Source organism: Hippopotamus amphibius, chromosome 3, assembly GCF_030028045.1.
Source record: "Hippopotamus amphibius kiboko isolate mHipAmp2 chromosome 3, mHipAmp2.hap2, whole genome shotgun sequence".
Taxonomy (NCBI): domain Eukaryota; kingdom Metazoa; phylum Chordata; class Mammalia; order Artiodactyla; family Hippopotamidae; genus Hippopotamus; species Hippopotamus amphibius.
Genome location: NC_080188.1, coordinates 196,094,131 through 196,108,028, shown reverse-complemented (window position 1 = coordinate 196,108,028; position 13,898 = coordinate 196,094,131). Strand labels below are relative to the sequence as shown.

The window sequence follows — 13,898 nt, the reverse complement described above, 5'->3', positions numbered from 1 at the left end:
ATAATCTGGAAGTTGGCGCTCACGCTTCTCTGGGATATGAGCAATTCCACCTCAGAATATTTTTCAAGAAAAAAAGAATAGCTTGGTAAATAGATTAGACATCTACAAGGTAGGTCATAGCTTATATCTTATTCCTAACAGTTAAAAAACATGATTTGTTATGTCCTCCTGTGACTAGTATTGAGTCAGTAAGTTAAATTAATAATATATAAAACTAATGTTTCACACTATATCTGAGAGGAAAAAAAGCAAGTTAATATTCCATAGAACACTTTTTAAAAAGGGTTTACTAGAACCTCTTAAAATAGAGAAAATTATGCTTAAAAGCATAAAATGCCAAACCCAGATTTCACAACTCCTAAACTTTTGTCATATTTGAATTCACTATTTTAAAATGACATATTTCTGATAAAGTTCAAGCCTCTTTAACACCACCTCTAGTTTGGCTGTACCCTTCCACTCTATCTTATTTTTCCACAGGAAATAATTTCTCTTTTTCTCGTGGACAATCTGTTTTTATACTTCTACACCAATATCTACGTATCTATAACATTGCATATTTTTCTGTTCTTTCTTAATAATTACACAAATTGTATTGCACATGTTTCATCTGGTGACTGTATTCACTCTTTGTTTTAATCGGAGCATCTACCCACACGGAGAGCTACAGATCTAGATCATCCCTGTCAATTGCAGCAGAACATGCATGTGCAAAGAGTCCATCTGTCCACATTGTGTTTGCCCATTCCCATACTGATATATATTTAAGGTTTCCCATTTTTTTGTTATTCTAACAATGCTGAACACAATGGACATTCTTGAACATGTTTCTGGGTGTGCACATTTGCAAATGCTTCTCTCAAGTACATAAATGCATGTAGAAGTACTGGGTCAAATGCAGATAATTTTGATACTAGCCATCACTTACAATTACTGACTATGTACATGTGCCAGGGGCTTGTCTAAGTGCTTGCTTGGATTACCTTTTGTGTCTTAACTCTGTAAGGTAAATATTATCACTATCTCCATTTTACAGATGAATTAACTGAGGCACAGGGACATTAAAAACTGGTAAAAGGGTGCACAGTATTAAGAATAACAAGCATAATTTGAAACTTCTACATCTAGTTCCCAAAACCAGGCTCTTAACCACTGCACTGTACTATTCTGTCTCCCCAGGTTTAATTTTATGAGATGCTGCCAAATTGGGTTCTGGCATTTTTATTTTTTTCCCAATCTGATATGTGTAAATGGTATTTCATTATTTTTTTAAAATATATTTTATACACATCCTTCTTCCACAGTACTCTCAGCCACAAATGCAAAATGCTTCTAACTACAATTGGTGCTTTAGTTTTCAGGAAATTAAAAGAAAACAATGTTCATCCCCTGTTTGAGGCTGAGAAGAATTTGGATTTCCTTTAAGATCACTACTCCCACCACAGAAAGATTGAAGCCAAAAGGCGAAGTGAGGATAGTGACTGCAGCCTGGAACATACCTCCACCTGAACCATCAGGCACCTCTGTCGCCTCAGCTTGACAACATAGCCATAGACATCCACCTTGTTCTCTGCCTCCAGGCCTTCTAGCATGGCATCAATTCCAATATAGGTGCCTGTGCGTCCAACACCAGCACTGACAAAATAAACATAAAGGTTGAAGGTATGAGCAATCACGGCAAGAAAATGGATGGGAAAGCCAGCAAGGGTAAAGCAGGGAAAACAATGTAAGTTTCTCCTCATAGATTGTTTCTCAAAGTAGCAATTGCCAAAGGGGAGGGTGGCCCTAACAGCCCAAGGGGTGAGGATTTGAACAGCCCTGGTGCTTTCAGTGGAGGTCTTCGTTTACCTGCAGTGCACCACAATGGGGCCACTGAAGAAGTTGCTGAAAGCGTTCACTCTTCTGCGCAGCTTGAGGAGCAGGTGAGGGTCCTCAGGGACCCCGTGGTCTGGCCAGCTGGTGAACTGAATGTGGGTCACTGTTCTCCCAGTTGATTTTTCTTTTCTCTAGTCAAGAGATAATATTTCTTTTAGATACTTTTTCTTTTTTTGTCAAAGCAAACTATGGGACATAAATAAGTGGAAGGGAGGACCAGTACAAAAAACTCTTCATGCAAGCTTTTTTCCATTTGTGATCACATTTTCTTTTCCAGTGAATGACTAGGGATGGAGACATTGTGCAGCACTGGCATGCACCAACTAGTAAGCAATTACTTACCAGGAAGGTAAGTGTAGCTGAAACTGCTAGGACCTTTCATGCCGCCAAGCCAAAAACAAACAAAATAAAAACACAAAAACATACAAAACTGGGGGTTGGTGGGTGGGTGTGAAGAGATACAAAGCAAAAGCCATTCTCACAGCTGTTTGACATGCTTCTGCTTGGTAGGCAGACAAGCAGGACTATTGTCATATGAAGAAAGTCTGATTAATTGTTTGATTAACACTATATTTCTCATATCAGAAAAGTCAGCTCAGACAATAGAGTGAGAACTGAGGAAAGTCAGCTCCAGTTTACAGCTTATGCTTGTCCCAATTTCAAGGTAAGCACTAGAAGATGCATAATTCATGATTCTCTGACCACATATGAAGAAGAACTACCTACATTTAGATAATAGAAGAAGCAAATGAACAAACAAACAAAAAAAACTTGGTTGGTTGTAATTTTCGCATAGGAAATAACTGAGTTAATGAAGAATAGTAATGTCGGACTAATCAGTGTAACCAGATTGGCCCCTACACATCACCCAGATCTATGACTGGGTCCTTCCTGGCTCTAGCGCATTATGTGTTTGGCCATGAACCACTGGTGGGATTGTTCCACAGCCCTCCAAGGGCCTAGCTGTTAGTGGTGCCACAGGGCCTTAGAAGGCCTTGGGAGAAACAGGCAACTGGTATCTTTTCTTGCACAAAATGTATCTGGATCATATGGAAATATAAATTAGATTACTGAGAAAACCTCCAATAAATGGGATTCAGAAAAATTTCAACCTTATCTATAAAGACCTCCGCATTTTAACACCTTTATTTAGATATTTTCACATTCCTGTAAGGTATAAAGGGTTTTATTGTATTCACAGGGTTGCGAAATCGTCACCACTGTCTAATTACAGGGTGTTTTCATGACTCCAAAAAGAAACCCATACAGATTAGCAGTCACCTCTACTCCTGTTCCACCCGCCTCAGTCCCAAGCAATCACTAACCAACTTCCTGTGTCTATGAATTTGACCATTCTAGACTGTTCATATGAGCAGAATCATATAATATACGTGAAGACCATGATTCTACCTATTATTTAAGGCCACACTGACATTTCTTTTATAAACTAAACATTTTATCTCACCCACAGAGTTAGAACTTTAGACTTCTTACAGTAGTCTCTGTGCCATTTGTATATTTTCTCCATAATGGTAATGAACCCATGAGACCATTTATCACTCACTCAATAATTCAGTCATTCATTTAACACAATTAATGAGCTCTTTATACTTCAAGGGTCACAGCATTATAACTACTTCTGATGTGATGTGCACAAACACTGTTTCACTAGTGGCTTATCCCTGTTGGCTTGTCTTATTGTTCTAACCCAACTCTTCCTCCTGTAGTTCATTAAAAATAATTTTTCTGGATATATTTTAATGTCTCACATGTAATATTGCATAATTTATTTTTAGACAAGCAGTATGAAAATTAAAATGACGTCTTAAAGCAAACTCACATTTGTAATGGTCAGCTTCTGAATGATGTAATCCGGGCATCTTTTGTGCTCATTGATCTCCACAATCACATCTCCAAAAACCCGGCTGCCCTCTTCCATCGATGGCCAGTATAATGCACACTTGTTCTATATTTTAAAAAACCATGAATGATTCCAGTTTTTCATGTAAATGGACTTGTTTATTAAACATTCTTTGTAAAACAAAACAAACAAAAAATGTATTCTTTGAAATTTTCAAGACAGTTTTATATTCTCCTCTACGCTGTGATGCTTGAAAAGTATTCCATTTCCCATTAAGTGCCCTGAGGATTTCCTTCATACTACCCAGCAGAAGGATGATATTGCCAGGCTTGGCTGCATATTAAACAGGGATGTGCTTGGTGGTGAGCAGAAATGATGTGGTTGTGTGTGGTTAATTTCAGGCTGGGGGTGGGGAGGCTTTCAGGGTTCCTAAAGTGACATCACATGAGTTACCATCTATCTGCCCAAGGTCAATGTGTTTCAAGTATTCACAAGTACTTGTGAAATCAGCCCACAGAAGGTTACTGAACTTAATGCTGCCTCAAAATAGGAATTACATAGGAGTTCACCAATTAAGCAGGAACATTTAAATTGTATTCTTATATACATATATTTATATATGTACATATTTTATTTTTCTACAGTAAACCAGGTGTTATACTGATTCAAATAGAGAAATGTCTGTTTTGTCATCAAGCACATACATATGTGACTTCTCGAAATGCAATTCAACACTCTCTTCTCCTAACATCAGGCCTCCATCCTGTGAGTCCTTGACCTTCACCTTGTGAACCTTCTGGGTCCTTACCTTGTTCCCTTCCTCACATCGAGTGACCATGACAATCACCGTGGCCTTCTGTTCCCAGATCATCCTCCAGAAATCATCAACGGTTTCATCCCTGGGCCCTAGGCGGTAAACAAATAAACACTGGTGAGAAATATCTTCTCAAAAGTGCTATAGAACAATTTTTCAAAAAGAATGTTGGACTAACAGAGAAATTACCTTGTGCAGCAATGTATTTCCTGGGTTCTTTGAAACCCTGTTCAAAACACACAGAAAAAGGTATATCATTTACTGAACGCTCAGTTATTCATTTACATACAAAAGTGTGAGACAGAGGAGGTCGCTTTAGATCTGCCATTTCTGGGTTGTGCATTTCCCTAGGCAATTTAAATATAAGGGGGGTTTTATTAACTCATAACATTTAACTGTGACAAATATGTTAGTTAACATTTATAAACAATATTCATGACCTTCATGTGTCTTTGTTATATACCTTAAACAATTTTTAAAACTAGATAGACTTTATCCTCATCTGGGATGGTACAGCAATATATAAGCGTAATCCAGGCATCCCTATATTTTAGGTCCTGCCAACCTTTACAGCACCATCTGCCACAATTTAAACCTCCTTACCAGCCATGGAGACACTTTTGGGATTTTTACTCAATTTCTTTCAATAAATCATCCTGAGATTAGCCCCAAACGTCTGTCTTTTAGCAAGTGCTGGGATATATCCTGGATTCCCTAGAATCCTTTTTTGCCATTCTAGATAAGAGATACAACTTCATTTATTACCCACAATGTCTGCTTTCTCCACTCTTGTTACCAAGGCAAAGAAGGAATAGCGACAGATAAGATACTGTGCTAGTTTCTTCTGAATTATCTCCTGCTCCTCAAATTCACCTCAGTGATCAGGAAAGCCGTTCAGAGAGATAACCTTTGCCCTTAGATGAAATTCAGTTACATGGGCCACGATAATTCATGATTAATGTTCGTAACTTCTTGAAACTTCCATCTCATGATATAGTGTTATTCCTACATTCCTTTATTCAACAAGAATGCATTGAGCGGTTACTCTCTTTCAAGGACCTATCGAACATCTGGAGACACTTTCTTTCTATGAACTCCCAGGTCTGCTGGAGAAAAGTAAGTGTAACTCAATACCATAATTAGCATATTTATTTGAATAGAAAATATAAGGTTTTTCTTCTCCTTAGAGACCATCTAAATCCTTATAAAATCTGCTCTCAATTACTTTACTTTGAAGAACAAGTTATTGTTTGGAAAAGACATTATACACTAAAATAAAGTTGTTCAACACTAATTATGAAGGCCTGCAGAGGTCACCTACAGAATCAGCTAAAACAGAGGCCAAAATTATGACACAGTCCTAGTAATTATTTTTGGACTATGACCTCAGCTTTGTAAGTGTTGGCTGTCACCGTAAACAAGACTTTGGAGGATCATATAAACCAGGAAGAGAATCAGAACTTGCATTGTGGACATACCAGGGCAAGAGGTGTACGTTGGTTGGGAGAGAATTTACAGGGACAACATGAAACAAAAATACAAAAGGCTTATGCATCAAACAAAGTTAATGGGAAGTAGGACATTGTATAGGTTAGAGGACTGTCTCCAGACAGAATGCTTGAGAAAAAAAAAATCCCAGCTTTGCTTCTACTAGCAAAATTGGAACACCTCAGAGTTGTTGTGAGATTTCATTGAATTGATATATGTAAAGCACTTAAATTCGTGACTGATGATAAATAGCAAATGTATACTAAGTTGTATTATTATTATTATATGGTTGCCATAATTATTGTCAAGAATTTTGCTCTGGAAAGTCATCAGCTACCTCACAAAAGGACACAGATGTGGAAGATGCTTGTTTCACTAAGGATCCAAGTAAAAAAAATTTTTCATTATTCCATAATTTTACATAAATTATGTGTGGTGGATTGAATAACATTCCCCCAAAACTCATGTCCACTCAGAATCTCAGAATGTCACCTTACTTGGAAATAGGGTCTTTGTGGAAGATGAGGTCATACTGGGTGAAGATGGGCCCTACATGCGACGACTGGTGTCTTTATAAGAGAAAGGAGACACAGTGACACAGAGACACGCAGGGAAGAAGGCCACGTGATGACAGAGGCACAGACAGGGTGATACAGCCAAGGAACACCAAGGATGGCTAGAACCACCAGAAGCTGGAAGAGGCAAGGAATGACTTTTCCCCAGACCCTTCCGAGGAAGCATGGCTCTGCTTGATTCAGACTTCTAGCCTCCAGAACTGTGATATAACACATTTTTGTTGTTTTAAGCCACTCAGTCTGTGATGCTCTGTTATGTCTCTCTAGGAAATTAATACACTGTGTAAATAAATAAATGAATAGATAGAATTTGAGCATTTTACCCTCTTCACTGCAAGTTTATGAAAGCTTATATATTCACGTGAATCAAAACGAACAAACAAAACCTTGACTGCAACTGATTTTTCTTTAAGAAAAATTTGGAATTACCTTATAAACCAGCACAGATGATAGTATGAGAGACACTTTGTCAACTACTTGGTTGTCAAGAAAATTTTTTGATAGTCACTGTTTTAGCAGTCTGCGTGGAAATAAATACTCACACTTTGCTGGTGGGACATATATGGGTACAACCCATGGAGGACCACTTGGAAATGTCTTTTAAAATTATGAATGCATATTCTCCTTGAGCCGGCAATTCTTTGGCGAATTTATCCTACGGATATGCTGAAACTCATTGTGAAATAATATGAGTCAAGATGACTCACTGAACCATTATTTGCAACAGCAGATTAGAAACTGTATTTAACACCCGTCACTACAGGAACTGATTAAATACATCACAATGCAACCACGCCAAGAATTACTCTAAATATATTAAAGAAAGATGTAGAAATGCTCTGTGTTCCGAGTCAACACCCTACAGCCTGGGGGTCAAACCCGCATGGCCTGATTTTATAAATGCAGCTTTGTTTCGGAACTGCCACATTTCATATTTATCTACAGCAGTGCAGTCATTGGGCCTCAGAGCTGGGCAGCTACGGCAGGGATGGTACGTCCTGCAAAACCCCAAGTGTCTGTTAGCTGACCTCTTACAGAGAAAGCTTGCCAGTCCCTGCTTTACAGAGTGATGTTTTACACATATATCCAAGATGTATATTTTAAGTAAGTGAGGCATTACACAGAAATGTATGAATATTATTATTTTTGGATAAAGGAGAGGGTAACAAAGGTTGGGGTTTTCTTGTTTATGTATAAAGAAACTCCCGCTGGATAAATAAGAAACAACTCAGGGGTTACTTTTTATAAGAAACAACTCAGAGGTTACTTTTTAAGGTAGATGGGGGAACTGGGTAAATGGTAGATTGGGTGAAAGGAAGTTCTTTTTTCAGACTCTCTGTATTTTTATACCGTTTAAACTTTTTCAATTTGTGTGATGCACTACTTACTGAACAATTGTATAATAAATTACATTTTTTAAATATTTTGGATAAACTAACCATACACGATATCCTCAGACTTTTACTAACTGAACGAGGGCAAAATAACGAAATAACTAGAGTCTCGTCCTCATCTGTATGATGAGGGGCAAAGGCGGGGATTTTATGAGAAATACACGCATAGAGATAATTTAGATAATATCCAGCACATAACAGGCACCAGAGTATTTTAATTCTTAGTTATGATTTGGTTTGGAGAGGAAAATCCTATATTACCTAGCACCAATAACAAATAATAAATAACTATTCTTGCAAATATTAGTGATTTTGTTGTTTATATTAAGGACATTCATGAGCTTCCTTCAAATTATTTCAAATAATATTTCTAAAAATTTGCCATGAGTGGATATATGTGCATGTATAACTGATACACTTTCTGTACAACTGAAATTAACACAACGTTGTAAATCAACTATACTCCAATAAAAATTAAAAAAAAAAAATTTGCCATGACAAAGAAGGAGCTGAAAGGAATGCATAGATACAAGAAAAGTGAAAATGGTCCGTGACAAAATGATGATGATATAAAACCATCTGGCTGTTAAGCATTTTTTACTCACATCAATATAGCTGGCATTGATATAGTTTGACCCTGCATCTCCATTTATGTCAGACAGTTCAACACGGTTATAATCATCTGTTCAAAGAAAAGAAATATTAAATAAATGAAATGATGAATAATCAAGTCTCCTAAATGTATGGAAATCCGGTTCTCGACAAGCACTTACAAGGAAGGATGTCAACGTAGCGGTTTTTATTCTGGTTGAAGGGTTTCCTAGCATCCTTGATGGAGAACTTGCCGAACACCCGTGGAATGCTCTGAAAGACACAAAGATCCTTTGGGTCACAGCAGATTCAAGAAAAACCATTTCCCCTCACCGCTTATCCTCTTGAGCAAATGAGACATCCCAGAAAGTATTTCCTTTACACTGATGAACAAGTTGCATATGGTAATTTGAAATGAACATTGTTAGGAATTATGCAAAAAAAAACGCTCTTAAAGAAAAATGAATGATGGGTTATTTGGAAAATAAATCCCATGACTGAGAGCAAATTTTGCAGTAATTGCTCTACCACTTTAAAATTCACTGAAAAACACACACTTGGGTGATTACCTAGAGCACAAGAAGAAAATCAGCTTTGTGTGTTTCTGGACACAATTTCATAACTAGTACTCATACAACAAAGATGCTGCCTAGTTTTCGGTGATGAGTCTCTCTTCTGGTCTGCAAATATTTGCTAATAAGAGCTGCTTTGAGTCTGCTGCACTGTTACATGGGATGAACTATCACGGCAATGGGTATACAATACATTTAAGATGGATCTGCATGGATAACAGAGTAAACTTTCTCATCACCTATCAAGAAGTGCACACACCTGAAATTCAGCCAGGAAGAGCCTCCCTTCATCTGCGATCTTCCTCTTGTAAGTTTCCAACAAAACATCTGCATGGATGGGCTCCACGTTCATCAGCTGCTTCTCATCATCTTTAAACATAGTGAAGATTCATGACTAGTGTTAATGTCTCTCTTTCCCATCTTCACGCAGCTTTCGTTAAATATATACCTTGGGTTCAGTCCTTAGTGTCTTTCCTTTTCACACACATTCCACCTGGAAAATCTCACTCACATATAAAGATTCTCCTGTAAATGTGAATCTGTGACGTCTACGTCTTGGGCTCCAGCCCCCTTCTGGTCTTTATGTTCACCTTTCCCTCTTATTCTCAGATCTTCCACCCAGTTATCCCATAGGGACCTCGAAGTCAAGATGTTCAAAGTCATCTGCCCTTCATTCTAGCATCTCAAATCCCAGCAAACAGGACCACCATTCACAAAGTCACTTAAGATGAAACCTTCCAGGTGATCCACGATTTCTCCCACTGTCTCCGTACCCAACAGGTCTTCGTGTACTTTCCATCTCTTCTGCCTGTGGTCACTCTCAGGACACCTCCTCATCCATGTAATGACATCTTCCCGACTCCTCTCCCTGCCTCCAGCCTGTCCCCACCCCGATTTATCTTTTAAACTGCCACAAATTCATCTTCTGAAATACAAATAAGAGCAGCTCTGCTTGTTGGGAAAAAAAAAAAAAAACCTCACACTGCTGTTTGTGCTCCACAGGCTTTACCATAGCCTAAAGGCTAAAGTTGCAGTGTTTAATGTGAGGCATGAACCCTCTTTATAATCTCACCTGACCCATCTCAGCCACACTGTTTCCTACACTTGCTTTACATCTTAGGCATGAATGTTCTCCAAGTGCATCACACACTTTCTTATCCCCACGTCTGTGCACACACTGTTCCCCCTACACAGAAGTCCTTCCTCATTTCCTATCTCCAGGACAGATTCCAGACCAAATGTCACCACTCTGAGGATATCCACATTTCTTTGTTGGATTAAACACATTTTATGGCAATTACTATACTTATCTATATTGTAATATTTAATTTTTATTTTATCTATGTTAACTTATTGTGAAAATACTGTAAACATTTAAATAAGAAAATATGATGAATACCCTTATACCCAAGACTCATCTTAATGTGATAATCTCTATACTAGACTGTGAACAGATTGTGTTAATTTCTTATGCCAGAGCCGCATAAGAAACTTATTAGACACTAGGTCTGCAAAATAACTTACTAAAGAACAAAATATATGCTAACTTAAATAGCTGTAATTGTATACGAATACTGACAACAGTTTCAGAAGAAAAAGAGAATAGAAACTGCCACACATGTAAAAAGTATGTTTCTCCTACTATCCCAGGCACATAGGACAGTACTTCTTTCAGTATTCATGTTAATTTCCCCTGTTTATTAGATGAAGAAAGAAGATGTCTATTAGAGTTGTACATTCATCTTTTTGCCTGTGGAAATTTTTTACCCAATCACAACTATCAAGTTCTCCATGTACAGTTGTTTCAATGGGTGGCTGGAGATCTCAGGCATTCATTCATTCTGACCTAGGGCCACCTGCGGGGTTTTATGGGATTTGGGTAAGTTCTAACCACTCCAAGGGGCAATCACTGTCAACTCTGAGATAAATGCTCCCTGACCCCTGGCAGTGGTCCCCCTCCTGTCTCAGGTGGCTGTCACTCTTGTGACCTTCATCCTTCCCTCAGCCTACCTATCAAAACTAACCATCGGGACACTTTATCTCCCTTTTTTCTTTGTTCATTGACACATATTGAATCTACTGGCCAACGCTGCCCTCACAGAGCCCACATTCTAGATAGGGGAGGAAGATTAACAAACACACAGAATATATACCACAGTGTGAGGAAGATTCTGTGATGGAAACTAAAGCCTATTGGGAAACTCCAAGGAACCCACCCGAAAGCTTCTGCTTCCGGGCTTGGGACCTGCCCTTGCAGAAGGAAACCCTTCTGAGACAAGTTAAAACCAGACAGAGGAGTTCTGAAATGTTTCCTGTCTTGAGCATGAAAAAACAAATCATTTTCTATATTATAAACAGAGTTTCAACTTCTTTAACTTCTGCCCTTTTACTGGATCAAAAAATCACATTTTTTTAAATGAAAGAAGTACTATAAAGTTGAAAAGAGAGAAAAAATAGAATATGTTTTCATTTCCTAAGTCAAATTGCAATCTTCTGTCATGTCTATCAAGGTGCCTTTAGCGGGTACAGCCACTGTCCCACCCTTGCAGGGACGTGAGTGCACCTGCCACCTCCTCGTCTGTGTGGCTTTCCGTCTGCCCCTCCCTCATCTGTCGGTCTAATGTTTCCCCACAATCTTAGAAGAGCCAGATTCCTGCCTTCCCCACACGCCGTTTTCTATCTTCCATCTTTCTATAGAAACGCACACGTTCCAGGACAGCAGCTTCTTTCAAATTCTTTCATATCTGTCCACGTCTCTCTTCCTCTATTAGATTCTAAACCTTTAAAAGCAGAGCCTGTGGCCTCTCACCTCCGTGATTTCAGGGCTGGCACCATATTTCGAGTACTCTGGGAAATGCATAGATCCTTGCGGGTTGAATAAATATGCAAATGAATTTAAGTTGCATCATTGCATCCACAGAGGAAGCCCAGGTTAGATTTTTAAAGATACTGAATTCTTATTTCGAATGAGTGGACTCAGATGGGAGGGGGATATTCACCAGTAAAACATGTGCACACTTACCCCTTTCAACAAGTTCCTGCTGTTCATCTAAATTGCTGTGAAAATAAGAAATGTAAGTTTGCATACTCTTAAGAAACACAGAATTCAGTTGGCAATCAATTTGTATTTAATGAATGTCTTGAAGGAAGCAGGGCGTGGAGGCGGGAAGGATAAAAAGGGAAGAGGGGAGAGGATGGGAGGGGATGATGGCGGGGCAGAAAAAGTGCAGGAGGAAGAAACCAACCATGGGTGGTCGGCCAAACTCAGATAACTGAGCACATTATCTGGCGTGGAACCTCTTGGTTCTCATAAAACGTAGTTGGTCCTGGCCAGAGCGATGCACATTCCTCCCTAGACACTTCTCTTCTTTGTCACTTCTAGATCCCTCTGACCCACTTTGTACTCAAAGAACAGACACATTCTTCTCATTGGTTATTATTAAAGGAAATCCGTCCCATTATTAGTGAATGTGGAAAATGTTAATATCTAAAATAAACCAATAAGACCATAGGAAAGTCTTTGATCAGAAGGTCAGTGATGGATTTTGTGCTGTCATCTCTGAATTCACATTTTTTACTGAATCGGTTCCAATCTGGCCTCATAGATGGGCTTTCATCCACACTACTACTGCCATAACTTTTTCATTTTGCAATCATCTCTTACCTGGATCTTTTCTTATGCAGGTCATAGATTTTATAGAGAACAACAAGCAGGGCTATTGATGTCACAACAATAAGAAATGACAGAAATATGATCAGCGCATTATAATTATCTAGAAATGAAAAAGAACACATGAAGAGAGCTTATTACGTCAAATATTTTGCTGGATTCTTTGAAAGATCACCTTACAGTTTAACATTTTCATGTCTTTTGAGGTTTTCACAAAACAGAATTTTTAGAATGAGACCAAAGACAGTGCATTCCTGATCTTGTAAATCCTGCCTCTATTGCTCAGAACCAATAAAACGTTTCAGATTTTAAGAATGTGTAGAGTATAGAAGAGCAATGCTCTTCCTTTCTATTCAATGCTGCCCTTTATGAGATACTGTCATTTAGATTTAATTCTCTTTCTTTCAGTGACTCCTTTTCAAAGGAATCAAAGAGGTGATCTAGCTACAATTCTCAGAGATAACCTCCTATAGTTTAACTTTATATGCAGAATTAGGCAGCCTCTTAAGGGGATCAGAAAGGCCTCTGCCCCACAGAGATAAACCTGCGCATTGAGGTATAAAATCAATTAACCAAGGGACAAAATTATTTTATTCTACGATTGAGATGAGACTTACCCTGACGTGAATTTTCACTAAGGTTTAATGTGAAACCAGGCCCTTTCTTGGAGGAAGGGCAGAGAAAAGGGAGCATATTGGAAATACCCTTTGCCCTGAATTAGTAGGCCGTACTGTTCATCCACGGCGAACGTGCAGTAAAATAACAGAGACATTAGGGCCTCAGACTGCTTTGGTTCTTAGCTTAGCTCCACCACGACCTTGGCCACAATCCTTGCTATCTTTGTGTCTCCGTCCCTAATTCCTAAAATGGGGCTAAACGAGTTTGATTCACTGTAAACATTTAGCAGAGTGCCTGGAACACAGTCAGTACTAATTATTCACAATTCACTCAAAATATTTTGAGTCTCAGTGTGTGTCAAACACTGATTTAGGTATTTAAGATGTTTCAGAGAACAAAACAGAGATCCCTGGCCTCGAGGGACTGATGTCCTGGGAGGA

General features: G+C 38.6%; 1 protein-coding gene across 6 annotated transcripts in view; it reads right to left on the bottom strand.

Annotated features, from left to right (window-relative positions):
• PTPRC (protein tyrosine phosphatase receptor type C) overlaps positions 1-13,898 on the bottom strand; it is a 118,478-nt gene that overhangs the window by 13,588 nt on the left and 90,992 nt on the right. For 5 of the 6 annotated variants that reach the window (XM_057728488.1, XM_057728490.1, XM_057728485.1 and 2 more), the window contains 10 exons: positions 12,835-12,943; positions 12,193-12,227; positions 9,430-9,539; positions 8,781-8,871; positions 8,613-8,689; positions 4,740-4,776; positions 4,545-4,642; positions 3,716-3,841; positions 1,849-2,006; positions 1,500-1,635 (listed from right to left, as the gene is read on the bottom strand). In XM_057728488.1, coding sequence (XP_057584471.1) covers positions 1,500-1,635; positions 1,849-2,006; positions 3,716-3,841; positions 4,545-4,642; positions 4,740-4,776; positions 8,613-8,689; positions 8,781-8,871; positions 9,430-9,539; positions 12,193-12,227; positions 12,835-12,943 — 977 coding nt within the window. The remainder of the gene's footprint in view (positions 1-1,499; positions 1,636-1,848; positions 2,007-3,715; positions 3,842-4,544; positions 4,643-4,739; positions 4,777-8,612; positions 8,690-8,780; positions 8,872-9,429; positions 9,540-12,192; positions 12,228-12,834; positions 12,944-13,898) is intronic. The other variant, XM_057728487.1, reaches the window with a different exon arrangement.